The 19796-nt window shown below is 36.3% G+C and overlaps 1 protein-coding gene across 3 annotated transcripts in view; it reads right to left on the bottom strand.

The window, feature by feature from the left end:
- Positions 1 to 3275: 3275 nt before the first annotated feature.
- The window catches only part of LOC126970250 (transcription factor kayak), a 60821-nt gene continuing 44300 nt past the window's right edge, over positions 3276 to 19796 (bottom strand). For 2 of the 3 annotated variants that reach the window (XM_050816069.1, XM_050816070.1), the window contains exons 2-5: positions 9477 to 9648; positions 8140 to 8680; positions 6627 to 6780; positions 3276 to 5974 (exon numbers count right to left, since the gene is read on the bottom strand). In XM_050816069.1, the coding sequence (XP_050672026.1) occupies positions 5735 to 5974; positions 6627 to 6780; positions 8140 to 8680; positions 9477 to 9648 (1107 nt within the window). In that variant the 3' untranslated portion in view covers positions 3276 to 5734. Of the gene's footprint in view, positions 5975 to 6626; positions 6781 to 8139; positions 8681 to 9476; positions 9649 to 14134; positions 14521 to 19796 lie in introns of those variants that run through there. The other variant, XM_050816071.1, reaches the window with a different exon arrangement.

The following is a 19796-nucleotide window of genomic DNA, read 5'->3' as shown; positions in this document are numbered from 1 at the left end:
TGGTCATTGATACGCCCTGCCAATTACAATGCAGTGCCGCTCCCTTTTTTCTCAAAATTGATTCCTTTAGAATTATTTTTGATGTCATTTCTAATATACTAGATACTACTACCGCTTCGGAAATAAATGGCGTTCTGAGAGAGAAGAAGCGGCGCATGAAATTCTCCCAGCATTCTATTTTTTGAGCTCTTTTCAATAAAAGTATACAATATTGTACAGTCATTTCTATCGCTATAAAACAATCATAATATAGTCTAGTAATTAGGTATTAAACACTGACGTGATACTATTATCACACATCCACCTCGTGTCATAAACTTACATTTGGGTTTTAACACCCCTTATTATACAACAGTTGCATAAATAACTCTTGTCTTTGCATTTCAGCAAATTTGGGAGGTGTGTTCGGCCTCTGCCTTGGTTGCAGCGTGATCACTATCTTTGAGATATTTTTCTACATACATCTGGCATTTAAGCAAAAACGTAAAAACAAAGTTCATAACCCAAGGCCGGAGAAATATCCATCTGGTCACTATATAGAGTAATCTGAAAATATTGTACCGTCACACTAATTATTATCTTATTTTGTCTTGGCCTAATGCTTGCAAATACTTACCACTTAAGAATAAAGTACTAACACACTTTTAAGTCATACTAAAAACTAACAGAATATCAACCTTGTAACTTTTTTTTATGGAATAGGAGGACAAACGAGCGTACGGGTCACCTGGTGTTAAGTGATCACCGCCGCCCACATTCTCTTGCAACACCAGAGGAATCATAAGAGCGTTGCCGGCCTTTAAGGAGGGTGTACGCGCTTTTGAACTTAAATTAATTTTCACATTTACTTTTATTTGTAATTAGTAATAAAACACTTACTTTATAATATTATGAGTCAATGCTGTGCATTTCTTATATAAGTGTGCATATTAGAACTTAACTAAAATAATTAACTTTATATTTGTAAATGTATTAATATGTATTATGTTGAAGTGCCTACTAAAATAAATAAATAAGTTATAAATTAAATCTGTTGGTGTGTATGTTATTTATTTGTACCTAGGTTTATTTTGTGAAATACTCAAACAAAAATGTAATATAACCTAGTAATATATAACGTGGCCTCTTAGATTAAGCATTGGTCTCCGCTGCGCTCCAACTAGATACCGCACTACCTTAGAACAATAGCATTTTTATTACAGTAACTATTTGATTTTTTAACATACTTTTGTAACATACTTTTCGTGTTATTTTACATTGAAATTAATAAAATACAAAATACTTACTGATTATGTAATTCCAGTGTCTTTCTTATTTTTTGTTATGTATTATTTTAATAAGGTTTTACTGCGCAACCCGGCATTTAAGTTTGAATTATTAGCAAAGTTTAACAGAACATGTGGCACATCAACGTCACACATTCTTCGAGACTGGCTCGAGAACGCCCACTTGGGTGTAGTATTAGTTGCCGCACTTTGCGACTACGCCTGCGGTATCTACTTGGAGCACAGCTGAGACCAATCCTTAATCTAAGCCTGGCCTGTTGTCATGCGTTGCCTAACAGAAAGAGGCTCTATCTAAACGTATATACTATCTATGTTTATTCCTCTGGTGCTGCAAGTGTGCACCACACAAGTGTTAACTAATAGGCAATCCAGGATTTCGTTTCCTACCTTCGAATTCCATCATCAGTGGCACCAACAAACTAGTTGGTCAGATTGTCAGATTAACTCTGGACCTCACTGGAACGTGATGCCCCTAAATTACATACTCGAACGTGATGCGGTTACATTACCGTTAGAGGTACATGTCGTGATATTTTGGTGCACTATCACTGCTCTGATTTTGAAGTTTTCATTGTTACGTTTTGACTTTTGTTATTAATAATTCTGTAGTTCTGTGTCGCTATAATAGTTCTGTCGGTAAAATAAATTATCTTTTAACTTAGAACTAGATTCTTTCATAAATTTTTCATCATTATAATAATAATAATCAGCATCACAACACAACACCTTTACATCAATAAATATTATATGAATATTGGATATTATTTAGTGATGCTTATTTTGCACACCGTACCAAAGCGACGATGTGACGTCACCAATCTAACCGGCTAGTAAATGGGCATATCAAATGTAAGGTCACCCATATACAGACATTAAATAAATACACGGGTAGAACAACTTAACCGTAATCTTAAAAAGTATATTCAGAAATAAAATACATACTTAATTAATCTAAATAAATCGATTTTCCATAATAACATTTCGGAACGACCTGTAAGAAATCTAGTAGCTGCGAGCTAGCATAGGCATTGACACCTAGTTCGTGTCTTATGCGACCTATTAAGGGATGAATAAAATTTTGCTTCCGAAATATATAATTTGTTTGAAAATTCCAAAATTTTAATTATTTACTTTAACTTTTAGAATTTTTTTTTTCACGATTAAGGTTAGTTCGTCCGTGTGTTCATTTAATGTCGCCAATCAGATCTTCATAAATTATAGCTAAGAACCACCTCAAGATCACGTTAGCTTTAATAATAAAAACATATGTGAATTGCACGTGGTTGAAGAGAAACTATCAAAAATAATGAAGAATTTTATTATAAAAATGATGAAAAATCTCTACAAAATTGATGATTTTTCTCAAACTTTGTACTACGCATGCGCGCACAACCACACACGTACAACGCTCAAGCAAACTGTGGGAGTTTGCCTTTGGAGCACAAAGAAAACCACGAACAACACCGAACAATGACAACAACGGGTCAGCACTAGTATAATAATTTTAAGATGTGCATTGTGCATAAACCTCTAAACTACATATGACGTCCTGGTACATGTTGCTAGGTTGACACATGATTTCAACCGCTATGAAAGACATTTATGTTCTCCTGGTGTCGTCCGCGTCGTGCGAATGACGTCAGAATATATTAGGTATACTCGCGTCATACATAAGACAATCTCTTCTTCAAGTATGATCGCCTGGTACCAAAACACTGTATAATGCTTCCTATCTCATCTTCTCCCACGTTATATTTTATTAATTTATGTGTCTGTCTCATTCTCTCACCGGCTGAATCCTGTACCGGTTTGTGTCTCTATCGTCTCGCTTTTTCACTTTTCACTTCGAAAAAATCGGTCCATTCGTTCAGTAGATGCTACAGACAGACAGACAAGTTATTACCCCCTCCTTATGCGTGGGGGCGTTTAAAAATTATTAATTATAATGTGCTTGAAAAGGAATTATTAAATGAAATAAAAGCCACTGTGTCAGGTGTACGTAAACATGTGTATATTTCTGATTCAGAACTACAAATACTGTCACTACATATTGTGTTGGTAGTATCAATTTATCAATTATATTGCTTTGCTAACATTTCCTTAATTTACATGAAAAAATACAAAAGTATCTAGAAAGGCGTTACAAAAACGTCTAAATATACAATAATAACCTATATGTTCATATTATGCAAAATGTTTTAAATGTTTTATTATAAAATGTCTAAATATTAATCGCACAATTGGTTTCATACTCTTCGTCGGCTCACAACAGGCACATTGTAAAATAAAAATAAAATACTAAATGCGTCAGGCATTTACTATTTTCACCCTAAAGCACTGACTGTAAAAGGCACTCTTAATAATTCGTTGTGAGTCGACAAATTCAAATAAATACTCCGCAATAATCCGCGTCTTAACCAATATTAATACTTTTCGGAACAGCGGTCAATACCTAGCCTAAAAATTAAAATAAAATCAATATTTGGCTTACACTTTAATTAAATCTATATCATAAAGCACATAAAATAATTTGGTCTAATTTATGCGTAAATAGTTATAACTGTTAAGTGCACTTAAGCCTATTTATTGCGTTAACTCTATATGGTTTCCGTTTAATATATCACTCATGCCATAAATAAATTAAAATAATATCTATACATCCCTCTATTGTCTATGTATACATAGTGAATATAAAATATATTAATATTTTTAAACAAAAGGCATGAATGCAACATAACTCGATATGACTCCTTAGGGAGCCTGCTCACTGGACATATCACATTTACACCTTACAATAAAAATTTTTACTCTACCAGTACCTAATCCATTGGAACGGTATTAAACATTGAGCTAGATTTATATATAATTAAAATTATTTTAAGTAATATTGCTGTTAGACTATGGTTAACTAAATTTTTATTGTATTTCTGAGGGTAGATTGTGAATGGCACAGTATTATTATGACAAGATTGACAAGGCCCTTTACAGACGTGCCGGCCGCTACGTAAACTATTCTAGCCTCGCTAGATAAACCACAACACGAAATGCTCAAATAAAACTCTGTTTTATTCAACATCACAATAACACAGATATACGTGTATAAAAATATTTTGAGTACGCTATACAGCTCTTCGAATTGACAACGTAGACGACATCTTAACTAGATACGAAGAATATAGTGAGCAAGTGTTCCAAACCCCCGATTTTAAATATAAATTAAATATAGACGGATTTCCGCGAGCTCATATCGAAGCAAATGTGGCTTAACCCGAGCAATTACAAATTTATAACTTCGAACTATTATTGACAAATTTGTTTTTAAAAAAATAATTTCTTATTCAATTTAAACTCAAACACAACAAAATTGTGGATTAGGCCGCCATTGCAACGATAGTCTCAATTAGGACGTGTGTATCATAGAAGTTGTGTTGACCAATCACATGAGCCTATTTGAAATACGGCATTTGATTGGTCGACACGTAAAGGCACCAACACATTCCGTAACGAACAACACAATAGTTAATTTGAAAGACGAACTAGGTTCGTGTGTTCACGTTAGACGCGATGCTGAAGGCACAGTAAGCCGCCTACACACTGTATTAATAAGAACAATGTCGTAATAAATACTACGGGAAAAGCGACGTAATATTGCACGTCAAACGAAATAATAACTACATATCTTTAGATAGATTTAAGTTTATTCAAAATGCTTAATCTTTCATGTCTTGAAGAAAATACTATTATTTAAAAAGTGGATCAAGTTTACAAAACAACCATTACGAAATTGCTAAATTGTTTCTTTGCGTACAACAACCTCAAAATTGTTGGAGCTAGTTAGAGCTAGATACATGAAGTATATTATGTATATTAAATAATTAGTTACAGGTTTCGGTAAAACGAGGCATTGACAAATCTACACTCGAGTGTTCTTAATTTTAATGATATTCTAGAATCTAGACGGCTACGAGTAGGCGACACTGTAGGTGAAGAAATAATTAGATAGACAAGAAAGGTTACAGAAAAGAATAGACAAAATACATAAATACAATGTACATTAGAGGGTTATGAAAATAGAAAATAAATATATGTACTATAAGATAGCGAGAAGCGAGTTTAACTGCACTTAGGTTACTTTGAATGTACCACAAGAAAGTCGACGGGCATCTCAGACTAATCCATAGACAATAAATACATTTTTTTTTTTATAAATTGTGTTCTCTTTGTAGATATTGTACATCTACTTCGCCTGTAACTGGGCGAGGCCACCCTGGCTTTATCATAGACAAATTGCTTATCAACTTTATTTGCATTACAGCGCCACCTACAGGACAGCAGTGAAACCATTTCAATGTAATGGATCAATCGTGTTCTTAATTTGAATACTTTAACGATGGCAACGCCACCTACAGTTCAGCTAGGAGTTGAACAAAGGCGGCGTCAAGCTGAGCTCAGAGGGAGACGAGGCTGCCGTGCGCGTCGGGCGAGGCGAGGTCTGGCGCGGCCCTCTGTTGCTGCGCGCACGGGTGCGGGTGCGGGTGCGGGTGTGCGCACGGGTGCGGGTGCGGGTGCACGGGGGTGAGCCCCGTGCCGCCCTCCATGAGACTGTCGAAGTTGAACGGAATGCCGTTGCTCGGCGTGCTGATCTCAACGCCCACGATCTGCTTGCCGAGTGCTTTGTTGTTGTGGATCTGGAACACACACGGAAACATTACATAATGTTCAACACATATGTGTTCTATTACTCATACACTATTTTTAAACGACTTCAAAAAAGGATGAGGTTCTCGATTCAACGGTATTTTTTTAATGTTTTTTAACTAGGAACCTTGGGTGATCCGACTTTGATGATCTTTTTTAATTGAAAGCTGCCATTCCCCTGTGGTCCCATATTAATTTGGTCCAGTCCCGACAGTGGCATCCATGAGAAAACCATATAAGTCTTAAATTTGTAAAATAACAATAATTGTAACTACATTATATTGTTTATGATATAGTTTTTAAATGGATTTTTTGAAGTCAGTTGTTTTTGTTATTTTTTTTTAAGTCACTTAAGTATTTAAGAAGTGACATCTTGCGTTTATTGATATAAAACTGTTTATGGCAGTATATCGGTGGCAATCTATGATGCTCATTTGACAATAGTGGCATATTATTTTGGCAAAAAGTTGTCCAAGAAAAAAGATGCTGTTCTATATACAGCATCTTTTTTTTTCAAATTTTCACACGGATCTTGAAAGGTGTCAACTAGGTAGTAGATTCAAAAATGTCAAAAAGTTAATAAGATCGCAGAGACAGTAGGGTGCGGTGATCTTAACGTAGGTAGGTATATGTAATAATTACCTGTGCGGGTGTTAACGTGAGCGGCACTTGTAAGAAGTTCGGTCGGTTAGGTCGGTTGGGTACTGAGGGGTGGGCGGTCTGTGCGGGGGGCGTGTCCAGTGACGTCATCGACGCACTCGTCACGACCGCCAGGTTCGCCGCCGACAACATTATTCTGAAAACAAACAAATTGAGTTACACCTATTACGTACATAATTAATAAAAAAATAAGTGGAAATTTTTGTGGCAGGCCTTTGTCTAGCAGTGGACGTCTTCCGACTGATGATTGACATTATTTTGACATATATATATTTGACACGATGATGATGATATAAGAATACTGAATTTCCTAGGTCCATGTGCGTATCGCAAGAGGCAGCTATAGGCTTTTTGACAAGAAAAGTCTCAGTGGCAGCCAGTATTATGACGACAGCATGAATGGGCGGTACTCGAATGGATTTGTACCATATTACGACGGAAAAATAACGTGAAGTAGGAGCGACCGCCTGTAGGTTTTGGAAAGATAAGTGTCGATGAGATTAAGGGCGGCGGTGATCACTTAAACTAACGATGACCTGCACGTTCCTTATATTAAAAAAAAACGGTGAAGGCGATGTTAATAATGAGGAATTTACTAGTGGCTCATTTGCACCGGATGTCGGCTAGATTATGGGTACCACAACGGCTCCTATTTCTGCCGTGAAGCAGTAATATTTAAGCATTACTGTGTTTCGTTCTGAAGGGCGCTGTAACTATAGAAATTACTAGGCAAATGAGTCTTGACATCTTATGTCTCAAGGTGACGTCCGCAGTTGTAGTGCCCCTCAAAGTTTTCGTGTTATTCAAGAATCCTAACCGGCACTGAATTGTGCAGCATGCATGGGCAGGGCATATAAATTACTATCAGCTGAACGTCCTGCTCGTCTCGTCCCTTATTTTCATAAAAAAATAATCTACTTGCCCTATTTAAGGGGTAAATAGGTAGGATTGAATTAAATCCTAAAGACATCATAATTGACGATGTGACGGAGAAGAAACGGCGCAATAAACTTTCTAAAAAGAACTATGGGATACTTTTGATGGAGTCGGGGGATATCTTTACAATAGTGCCCTTCTCACCTGTTGATGTTATTACTGTTTCAATCATATTAACAATGACTTGAACATTAGTTTTCCATAATTATTTTATCGCCAATCATATTTTATATAGAATAGATAAAGTACAAAAGCAACATGCGGATGTAGATCTTTGTAAAAACCTTAAATAATTTATACGTCTAGATAGTCTCTTACTGTTAGACAACCGATAAAAACAGGCCAGCAATGTTAGTTTAGTGTGCGTGACAAGCTACGTCTTACACTCGCGATTTGTATGACACTCAAAATAGGGGTAAGTTCTAAAGTAAATTTTTTCGACGTTTGCACAGCTGTGTCAGAGTCTATCAAGACGTCCAATGATCTAAGGTAAAAACAAATCCTCCACTGCAGTTTATCGAATACAAACAACTCAAAACTAATAATTAATAATTCTCACCTTCTGTCTTGTTCCGGCGAGGTAAAGATATCGCTATCTAGTCCGAGAACCGGGTCCACTACTTCCACCTTTACCCTCACACCGTCATCAGGCAGGTCTATCGCGTACGTGTCCTGAAAGGGCTTCACGTCGTCTGGACTCGCAGATCGCTTGCTCAACCGACAGAGCGGTAGATGGTTGTGTAATATGGCCTGCAGTTGGTCTCTATCTTGATTCAGTTTCCTTATCTCGTCCTGCAGCAGCTGTTGCTTCTCTTCCAGCCTCTCCGTCTCCTCCTGAAGCTCGTTCGTGTGATCGAGTCTTCGCTTTCTGCACCGAGCGGCGGCCATTTTGTTTCGTTCGCGGCGGATCTTTCTGCGTTCTTCTTCTTCTGGTGAAATGTCTTGTGGTGCTTTTGTCGGTCTTCTGCCGCCCATATTGCGACGTTTTGGTGCTGGCGGGCCAGGGCTACAGCTACTGTCTCCGCTTGCTGAGAACGGGCCCGGCGACACATGGAGTGTCGTCGGACCCGAATCGCAGTAGCCCACCGGATTCAGTATGCCTGAAAACACAAAAAACAACATTAAATGCGGTTTATAGACGTGTAATAGAAACAGGTTTTGTATTGGCAAATGAAACGGAAACCGGTCTCATGTCGGATTTCGCGCAATTAACATTTGAATCAACTAACAAATTAAGTGAGATATCTTGAGCGGAAGACATTTTACATGTTTTAAAATCTTGCAATCAAGCGTAAGATTGTATTTTGCCATTATAAACACACAAATATATTATAAATAAACGGCTTTTAGCGATTAGTTAGTTATCTTTAATAACACATAATCCATATCTGGAGTGCATGGTTAAAATAAGATTAAAGCATCTGTTTTCCTGATCCTCATTTCAAACATTTCAGCAGAATTTTTATATTCCATTGGATTGTAATGCTGAAATGTGTTCCTCCAAAGTGCGGTTTTCATGGAATTGTTATCCACGTACCACAAAGCTGTGGGATAAGCTTCCTTGTTCGGCGTTTCCGGGACGATAAGGTCCCGCTGAGTTTCTTGCGCCCGTTCTTCTCAGGTCTGAGGCAGTCTATTTTGAATGGGTGGTAGTTTTTGACGTTCAATAAGGGATTATGAATCCTATTTTGAATAAAAATATTTGAATTTGATACGACATGGGTTCCTTCAAAAAAGTGCGTAAACCTTACTTAAAGGCCGTCAACGCTCCTGTTATTTATTCCACTGGTGCTGCAAGAGAATGTGGGCGGCGGTGATTACTTAACACCAGGTGTCCTCTTTTATAAAAAAAAATGATTTACAAAAAGTACATAATAAGCATATCTTTATTGTTACCGTAATTGGACTGCGTGACTGATGGTGGTACAAATCCTGCGTGGTTCGCCTGGTCGCTGTGGCAGTTGTTCAACTCGATGTAAGTCTGCTCGAAGTTACGCAACTGGGTTGGAGTGATGGTCGCCGTCGTGCGAGTTGGGACCCCCGACTGGAGGCCTTCGAGGTTTGCCAACTGGAATAAAGAATCACTTATTAGGTTAAAAGGCATTTATTTTTTCAAAATTGATTCCTTTAGAATCCTTTTTGGTGGCATGTCTAATATACTAAGTACTACCTCCGCTTCGGAAACAAATAGCGCTCTGAGAGAGAAGCAACGGCCTAAGAAACTCTGCCAGCATTCGTTTTTTTGCGCTCTTTTTAATAAAAATATACAATATTGCTCTGTCAATAAAATAATCATATCCCAGGCTGTCCGATCACTAAGATAGTTAAGTTTGTTTATATGAGAGGGAGATATCTGGTGAAGTGTGGAGGCGAACAAGACTTCATCTTATGGTAAGTGATACGCCCCACCCCCTACAATATAGGGCCCCATATGTTAAAATTCCAATTTCTGCTGAGAATGAAACTTTGAAACATTTGATGACTTGCCTAATGACTTACACACCCAGGTACCCTCACCACACCAGGTAGCTCGCATGCAAACTGTGCATAGGCTTACGGATAGTAGATGATTTGTCTGTTCCGACCTTAAGAATTAAAGTGGTTTCTATAGCCCAGTACGTTGAAACAGGGAGAGAACCATATCATATTAACGTGTGCAGGTAGCTGTCGTCAGCACGTAAAGGTAACTTTTGATTGTTGATTTAAAAGTGACATGAATGAAAATAAGGGCGATAATTTTATCGCCCTCGTATTTACGAGCAGCACTTTCAGCTGATGGTAATTGATACTCCCGGCCCATTTCAATGCAGTGCCGCTCAGGATTATTTAAAAAAACGAAAATTCTGAGCGACACTACAACCGCACTCGTCACCTTGGGACATAAGATGTCAAGTCTCATTTGCCCAGTAATTTCACTAGCTACGGCGCCCTTCAGACCAAAACATAGTAATTCGTACACATTACTGCTTCACGCCAGAAATAGGCGTACTTGTGGTACCCATAATGTAGCCGGCATCAGTGCAAAAGAGCCTCCCACTGGCTTATCCCATTTTCAAATATTTCATGCTAAATTACTGTTATAAAATGGACTATGACTGCCTTTGATGTGGGAGTAAAATTACTCTAAACGCCTAAATAATAATTTACTATAGTATAACCAAATCCACAGCAACACGCGAATTTCATGGATATACTTATGTAAAGAATCAAATGTTCATGATTTATGCAAGGCCCATGAGCTTCTTAATAATTTCGTTACACAATATTATAGTCTCAGCCCACGCGAGACAAACCGCTTGAATCCAAGTACATATTACTGACGAAACAAAATATCGTTTCGATAGAATAATATAAGCCAATATATAAAAGAGGAAACATTTGTGTTTTTGTATGTATATTTGTAATGTTTTCACACAAAAACTACTGGACCGATTTCAAAAATTATTTCACCATTAGATATGTGCATCTTATAGAACGTATCAATATCATACAAATGATTTGAGTTTTCTTTAGTGTTAATTCCGCCAATATTTGTCTTTAAACAAGTCGACACGTGCACACGCCAAAATCTGGCATGAGATTCTCTATTTTGGCGAGACAACACGTCCTGAGAATGCCTCGTGTAGACGCGAATCACGTGTCGAATTGTTTAAAGACAATATATATTGGCGGAATTGACACTAAAGAAAACTCAAATCATTTATATAATTATGGATTTCCGCAAACTAACGCCTACTTCAATAAATTTTCGTATAAATATCTACAAAAAAGTCCGCGGAACCATAATATGTCCAACTACTCTGTGTTTATGTCACTATAACTACTTTTTTACATTTTAAAAGTTCAAGCCGACAATAATCAAACCATATTATTCATACCTCTGTATTATGCCTTATTCCATTAAATATAAAATATTGCAATATAAAAATACCTCTAAAATACTTTTTAAATGATTAAAATCGGACATTCCATTTAAAAGATATAACGAGTTTAAAAATGTCAATCTAAAGAGAATAATAATTTAGTAAAATAAAACTAAAATTTATAGTCCGACTTAGTAGATTTGCCACTAACACGAGATCGGTATCTAAGCGAGTGAAACCGCGGGGCATTACTTGTATTATAATAATTATGCAATGTCGGCATGCAGTGTTTTATATTGATACAACTTCCACATTCCAAGCTTTATCAACAAAATGTGATTGTTACAATAACATGGACACAACATAAACAACGCTTAAACGCACTGAAGGATCATCGGCTTTAAAGGATGCATAGAGAAAGTGTGTTTACAAATATTTATAGAAACTATAATACGGTTTGACATGTGCGTTCGGATGATCCATTAGAGTTTGAAAGAAAGAGCTCGTAAATCTTTCACGTATACTTCGCTTCTATTGAGAAAATAAACGTAATCTATATATTATATACAAGAGATTTCCACGTATATAGTCACTCATCACGATATCTCTGGAACCATAAGGCGTAGAGACTTGAAATTTGGTAGAAATATTCCTTTCGCCGAGTAGAGATCAGCTAAGAACGGATTTAAAGAAATTCCATCCGCAGGAATTTTTTTATAACAGAACAACGTCTGTTGGGTCCGCTAGTATTAAATATGGGGATGGATAGCAATGAAGATTAAATTGGAAATAATTGCTTTAGGCCTAATTTAGTTCTATTGAATAAAGAAGAAGACACCATGGTTAGTGATTTACACAGTCCATACTTTCTCGTAACACCTAGGGAACTTGACATCCGCAAGACTAGATGTATTTTTATGACAGTTTGGAATGAGACGAGCAGGACGTTCAGCTGATGGCAATTGATACGCCCTGCCCAATACAATGCAGAGCCGCTCAGGATTATTGAAAAACCGAAAAATTCTGAGCAGCAATACAAGTGCGCTCGTCACTTTGAGGCATAAGATGTTAAATCTCATTTGAGCAGTAATTTCTCTAGCTACGGCGCCCTTCAGACCTAAACACATAGGCACGGCGTACCCATAATCTAGCCGGCTTCCTGTGCTAAAGGGGCCTGGTATAATTGACTTACACTGTATTAGAGATTAGTTTGAAGTGGGAGTATGACCTATACTAGGTCTCCTGTACTGTACCCACATTATTACTGTAGAGCAGTAACTTCACAAAATGCCTATACTATTTAAGTAATTACTTGCAACGACGATGCAATGTGGTTTATTGGGAAGTTAGTTTATCTCCTCCTATATTCTTCAAAGACTAACACTTACGACACTCTTCCGTGCCAGTACTTTAGAATAACGAATTAAATATAAGATTGATCCAATGGATACAAGTCTGTACTAGCACACGAACTGACAGACTTTACGAACAGCACTAGTCCACAGAACTGGGATATATAATTACTTTAAATGACATCACTATTAATGACAACAGGTATGATATCTTAATTACCAATAGTTAAGCGGCTTTGGGCACGTTCACAAAATATAACAAATATTAGGAACAGAAGATCGGCATCGATCATTAAGTAGCGCTTAATGATTTCTGACTAATATTAACTAATTGGTCAATTAGTTAATTGTATCTTTGATAGGTGTATAGACGATCGAGGATTGTAGGATATCTTTCTATCTTCACAATTGATGGTCAGGTTAGATATTAAATGGAAATAATGTCATCATTAAAATAGTACAGTTAATACGTAGCAAGTATTTTAGAAAGTACAAAGCATCCAATATAATCTTATATATAAAATTCTCGTGTCACAATTTTATATGCATATTCAGTAGGTCTGAGTATCGGCTACTATCTATTTTTCATCCCCCTAAATGTTAAGGGTAGAGTAAGGGTAAGGGTACCCCAAAATTTTTTTTTTTTTATTTTATTATGATTCAGTATTGAGAAATACATACAAATTTAAATTTTCGCGCTTCTACGATCTACAACTATTTTTGTATCACGATTTTTATATTATTCTGTTCCATCCACCAAACCGATATAGGGTTGCAAGATGGGAATCGAATACAATAATTGTAGTACGATATATTTGGTAGGTCTGAGAATCGGTTGCAACAAAATGCTATAATTGTTTTTTTTTAATATGTTATATTATGGCAATACGACGTTTGCTGGGTCAGCTAGTTTACATAGTCAGTTAGTTTTACATAATTTGTTTATTATCAAATATGGGAATAGGTAGTAAAACCTTTAAGGCAGAAGGGCGTGATAATACGCAATGTGTGGAAAACTGAATTTTATCTCTTCGTAAAATTGCATTTTTGTTCATATATTGTTTAGATTAACAAGAGCGACATCTCAAGTCAATTTCCTTATATACAAATATTGGGGTTGAGCAAGTTATCAACTGTAAAGTAGCCCGTAGATGAAGCCACAACAAACAGTTGAATTTGTTCAACAATTTGTGTACAAGATTTTATGACGATACATCACTTGAACGGTTGTTTCAGTTGGAAAGAGCGCTCGTACCCCAGAATCCCAGAAATAAGGGTTATCACTTGAAAACAAACTTGATCATGTATAATTGAGACAATTAGTGGTTGTGTACCATACCTGTTGGCACCATAGCTCGGTGGCGAGCATATTGGCGAACTCCAGCGGATCAATGTTCTGCATGGTGACGGTCGCTGTCGGTACCAAGTGCTAACTCAACCACGTTTATTATTAGACGCTTACTCTATTGTGTTGCGCTTTTTGCGACACGACACCTTCCTACAGTTCGAATTAGTTAGTCGATTTGTTCGTTAAAATCCGCCCTCGCAAAATATAGATATTTTTAAGCCGATCGATGTTGTTTGAATATTTCGAGTTAAGGGGCGGATCGGTATCGTTTTAACCGCGGTTTATCGCAATGTATTCGTCGCGGGTTAGCGGGTCGTTCGTTCGTTGCGCGCGTGCGGCGTACGGCGGCCGGCCGCGGCGAATCGCGCGCTACTGCCTTTCCCCACCGCCGTCTGCGCCCTCGCCCGAAATCTTCGCCCACGACCGTCCAATCATATATTTATAGAACGCTCCTCTAACTCCGGAAATATTTCGCATCATTTCGCATCGCACGGTGCTGTTTTATCACTAATCAGATTGAAAACAACACGTCAGAACTCAGAAGTACTCGTAAAAGGTGAATAGTATTTTCGCGACGATAAGATTTCATATTAATCGAGCACAAATCTTATTGATAAACATTTCGCATGTCACTTCTACGTATTTGTGTCGGCGACGTAATATTGACTCCAAATAGTGCCAAACAAGTTTGGACCTTGCTGGTCGCGGTGAGGAGGTCGTCTGAGGATCCGTGGGCGAGGCTAGCAGTGAGAGCCTTATAGGGATTTACACCGAAAGACGTTTAAATAAGGACTTACTACGGTTTAAAACTAAAACGACGCCAATAACTTCGAGCGACTAATAAGACACAAGGAAAATTCTACGTGAAATATATTTAATAGTTTATTATATTTATAAAACAAAACATTCGAAATAATTATTAATAACATATAAATACGAATAATACTGGGTTAGGTTATAGATATATTAATATTTTAGTTCGTTTTGAATTAAGTTAACCCAGCGGCTGTCTATTTAAATATTGCCAACGAAATATATATTATCTTGTCACAGAAGTCTTTCACAATACAATACATATATTGTATTTTGTCTCAATAGAAAACGTATTATACAAAAAAAAACACGTACAAGTTACTACATACTCATAATACCTACTACACAACATTATACATCACAACCATTAGGTACAAACATTAAGAAGAAGTCTACATAGGTGCTTAAGTTTGGTAAATGCATCTACACAAGTATTTGTTACTGCTAGGACTTCTTAAATAAACTAGGTACATATTCTTTTATAGCCATTATATACATATCATATTATAATATATACCTGGATATTTTTAACACAATCTAGAACCATACGTAGATATTTCTCTTTTGTGTAATTCGAATTCGATAGGCAAAACTGCCACGCAACAGCATTGTGCCAGGAGTATGCTACTGTGTTAGGAGGACAGAGAAGCAACTGGTCCGGAAGGCTGGATCTCCGAGAAATTATAATAATTACTTAAATTATTTCTGTCTGAGCCTGTGCAGCTTATATACATACGCTAGCTGGTCACGGCATTTACTATTCCAATTACACAGTTTCAACATTTCGTATATGACCGAATCATATTTGCAAAACAAATTCTACAAAAAAATCAAATAAACTTCGGGAGGCGTGAAGCTTACCTGAATATAATTCAGAAGACTATAATTTACTTGACGATACAATTGCACTATTATTTCCCGCCAAAATCAAAGGTAGGGAAATATTTATTCAAACCAATAAAATTTTGGGGATGTAGATTACGCATGCATTTTCTAAAAGATCCCAAACTAGAGCAAAATTTAAATACTTTGTAAAATTCACATCAATTCTTTTAATTCGCTTATTTTGTGAATGATTAAATGTATTTAACGATTGAAGTATTTTTTTATTAACCTTCTTTAGTAACAATACATGACTTACACCACCTAGAAGATAAATCTGAGATATTTCTGCCGTGAATCAGTAATGTGTAAGCATTATTGTGTTTCGGTCTGAAGCGCGCCGTAGCTAGTGAAATTACTTCGCAAATGAGACTTAACAATCGTAGTGCCGCTCAGAGTTTTTGGGTTTATTTTTTCCTTTAGGTTTTGATATTCTGACTTTAACTCTTCAATATGAACCATTAATGAGGCCAATTTTGTATCCAGTAGTAGAGTTTCTAATAGAAAACAATTATGGAAGTATTGCTGATGTTAAAAAAGTAGGTATATTTATTATATGCTTTTACAACAAGATCCCAGACAATGTTCAAAACAAAAGTATTACGTTATTCAAAAGAATTATTAAAATGTTTGTGCGGTAAAGGTTACGAGAGCATAAATGACTTTCTTAATAATTCTACAGATTGGGAATGGAGTGACCGCCCTCAGGCTATTAAATAATAAGTTTAATTGTACAATATTATTATTGAAAAAAAAAGCCCGCTGAGTTTGTTGCGCCCATTCTTCTCAGGTCTGAGGCATTCTCTTTGGAATGGGTGGTAGTGTTTGACTTTCAATAAGTGATGTCACATCCTATTTTGAATAAAAAATATTTGAATTTGAAAGGGTTTCAATTGCCATCAGCTGAGAGACCCGGCTGTCTCGTCCCCGTCATAAAAAAATAGTGCACCACTTCAGCAGTGTCCCGCGGACTTTACAGTATTTCTAAGTATCGTGGAGTGTCATCACTTGGAGCACGATTCATTGCATATCGGCTTCGCTGTTATCAAGAGGCAGTATCGCGTGGAACATGAGGTCACCGCTATTTGTGTGCGCGACGACGTGGTGCGGGCGGCAGCCGATTCCAGTAGGCGCTGTTGTTAATCCTCATTGCATTAGCTAATTATAGAGTTCAAAGTACAAGTTCGGTGCTCGACGCTTAAACGGCTCTTAACGTTTTATGTGTGTTTATTTTTATTTATTACACCTTTTTGACACCACATTAACAAAATATAACTTAACAACTAACATACATAATAACATCATATATGTATAGCGGCCTTGTCGCTATATAGTGATCTCCTCCAGGCAACCATTCGTAATAAAATAAAAGAGAAAGACAGTACATTAAAAGGGTAAGAAAAGTGTTAAAAATATACACACGCATAATATATACTATACTAAAATATAGAATATATATATTTAGTGTTTGAAATTATTAATAAATTAATTATTACAACACGGACTATAAGCCGGAATAACATATTCCTAATATAAGTTACGTTATAGAAGATCGTTAGGGGAGTCCTTTGTCCAGCAGTGGACTTCTTCCGGCTGATGATGAAGACTTTAAAATTACTTATTGAAGGAACTACCGCAGACCTGAGAAGAACTGGTGCAAGGACATCAGCCGCCTCTATTCCAAAAAAATATTAATGACCAATTTTCAATCTTAGCGAAACATAATTTGATTTTTACGTTGAATTTATAATAAGACTATTTAGGAATAATTTATTTAACTTGAAGGCTAAGAAAGAGCAGAGCCTCCTGGCAAAATAATTCTTTATATGCTTAAAAGGACGTTCTTGTCTCTATTTGATAATAAGACTGTGTAAAAAACTAATAAAGATTTTTATTTTATTTTTATAAACTGACGTCTGGTGTTTTAGCTTATAAGCTTCCTGCCATACATAAGTAAGGGCGTTAAATATTTTCTCACTGTTGTCAAAGAATATACAAGTTGTTGTATACAAGTACGGAAGTGTCACACAATCAATTAAAGAAATAGGGACTCTTGCGGTCAGACAATTAGGTGTAATTCAGATCGTACAGCGCTACTAACCTACATTTTTATTCACCAAGAAGTTGCGTCTCTTTCTATCGCGTGACTCTTACCTCTTCTGACGACATAAGGGTTGAATTGTTTACCTAAAAATGTATCTACCTAGTATCGATCTATCTATCTTCTATCAATTATTTTCTAATCTCCTTCAGCCTTGATATATATAAAATACAATACATATAGTATCCTTGATAACCAGGCTAACAGTTACGTAAACACTGAACGCAGCTAATACTACGCTCAATATAAAACAAAGGCCCAAGGATATCACACTGAGTAACACAGAGGACTATGTTAACGATACCACATACTCTCTGATAAAAAGTAAACAGGATCTTGTCTGCATAAGGGCGATGCATTCATTGCATACGCTAACGACACGCTATTAAATATGATATTTTATGGCCACAATTACAAGTGTTATTAACATATTACCATATTGAACATATAACATTTTTTATCTTGTAATTCATCATTCTCGGATTTATTATTGTTGTAAGAAATGTGAATTAAATAAGATTAAACTAATTAAATAAAACACTTTTAAAAATTAAAACGCGTGAAGGTAATTTGCGCAAAAGGTACATTATTTTTATTTTATTTAACCAGACGTTTCCAGATCTCGTTTTCAGGGGGACTGCAGATGAAATGAGTCAATTTGACATAGTTGTCATTATGAAGTTTAGCGCCATTTATTGCCTATATAGTGGTATTTGCTGTAGACTGGTGGTTTTTGGAAAAATTTACTGAATTGTATAATATATATTATGTGTCCTCTTGTTTTTGGTATGTGTAGTTGTGGGTTTTAATTTAGAGATTAGATCCCAGGTGTTAGTTAATTTTTGATCAAAGAAAATACTTATCTAAAAACACGATTTTAGTAGCTTAATACCTATCTATGAAACGTAATTCACCCACTTTGAAGCGTCCGATTGAAGTGAAACTTTGCACATTTATCAAGCACCAATGACAATGGAATAGTAATTATGTTTGTCGCGCTTTTGTAATGACAATTTTGTTAAAAATTGCTTTGAAACTGCTTTTGACTCAGCTTCAATTCAACATATAGCGTTGTATATAAATGCACCTGTATAGTCAGACAGATCTCGATAGTATAAAATAAAATATATGATCAATTTTTACTCAGGCAGTCTCTTATTACGTAGATAGTATTTACATACTCTTTGGTGTCTCGAGTCACGTCGCACGAGTGCCGTACTATACCAGCACGTGGTCACCGCGTGATCCGACAGGTGTCCGCCCGCGGCCGCTACGCTCTCCAACGCGACTTATCTATACAGTTATCACAGTCGCTTGTGAAAAATAAGGAAAATGCTATGTTCAAAACTGATTCTCATTGTACATAGTTGTACTTATACCCAGCCACTGTTCAGGCATTAAATATAAATCAATTTAAATGTTTTATTAAAAAACGGCTCTGTCGTCAAACCTACAACTCCACAGCCGAATATGTAAACGATCCGACAGCCTGGGACTGGATTATGATTATTTTATAGCAATAACATTGACAGAATAATTTTGTTTATTTGATTAAAAAGAGCACAAAAAAATGCTGGAAGAGTTTCTTGCGCCCCTTGTTCTCTCTCAGTTGTCCATTTGTTTCCGAAGCGCTAGTAGTGTCTAGAATATTAGAAATGACATCAAGAAATCAATTTTGAAAAAAAAAAAATGCCTTTTATCTAGCTGCGCAACGCTTGGAAACCAAAAAAAATTTTTTTAAAAGATAGAGACATAGAGAACTTTTATTTAGGTTCTCTCTTTAACCGAATTTTTATGGTTTTTGGTTGTTTAGTAAAGAGTTCAGATTAAAATTTAATGTACAGTATTAGAAAGAGT

Source organism: Leptidea sinapis, chromosome 20 (assembly GCF_905404315.1).
Source record: "Leptidea sinapis chromosome 20, ilLepSina1.1, whole genome shotgun sequence".
NCBI classification, from domain to species: domain Eukaryota; kingdom Metazoa; phylum Arthropoda; class Insecta; order Lepidoptera; family Pieridae; genus Leptidea; species Leptidea sinapis.
This window is presented reverse-complemented; position numbering and strand designations above follow the sequence as displayed.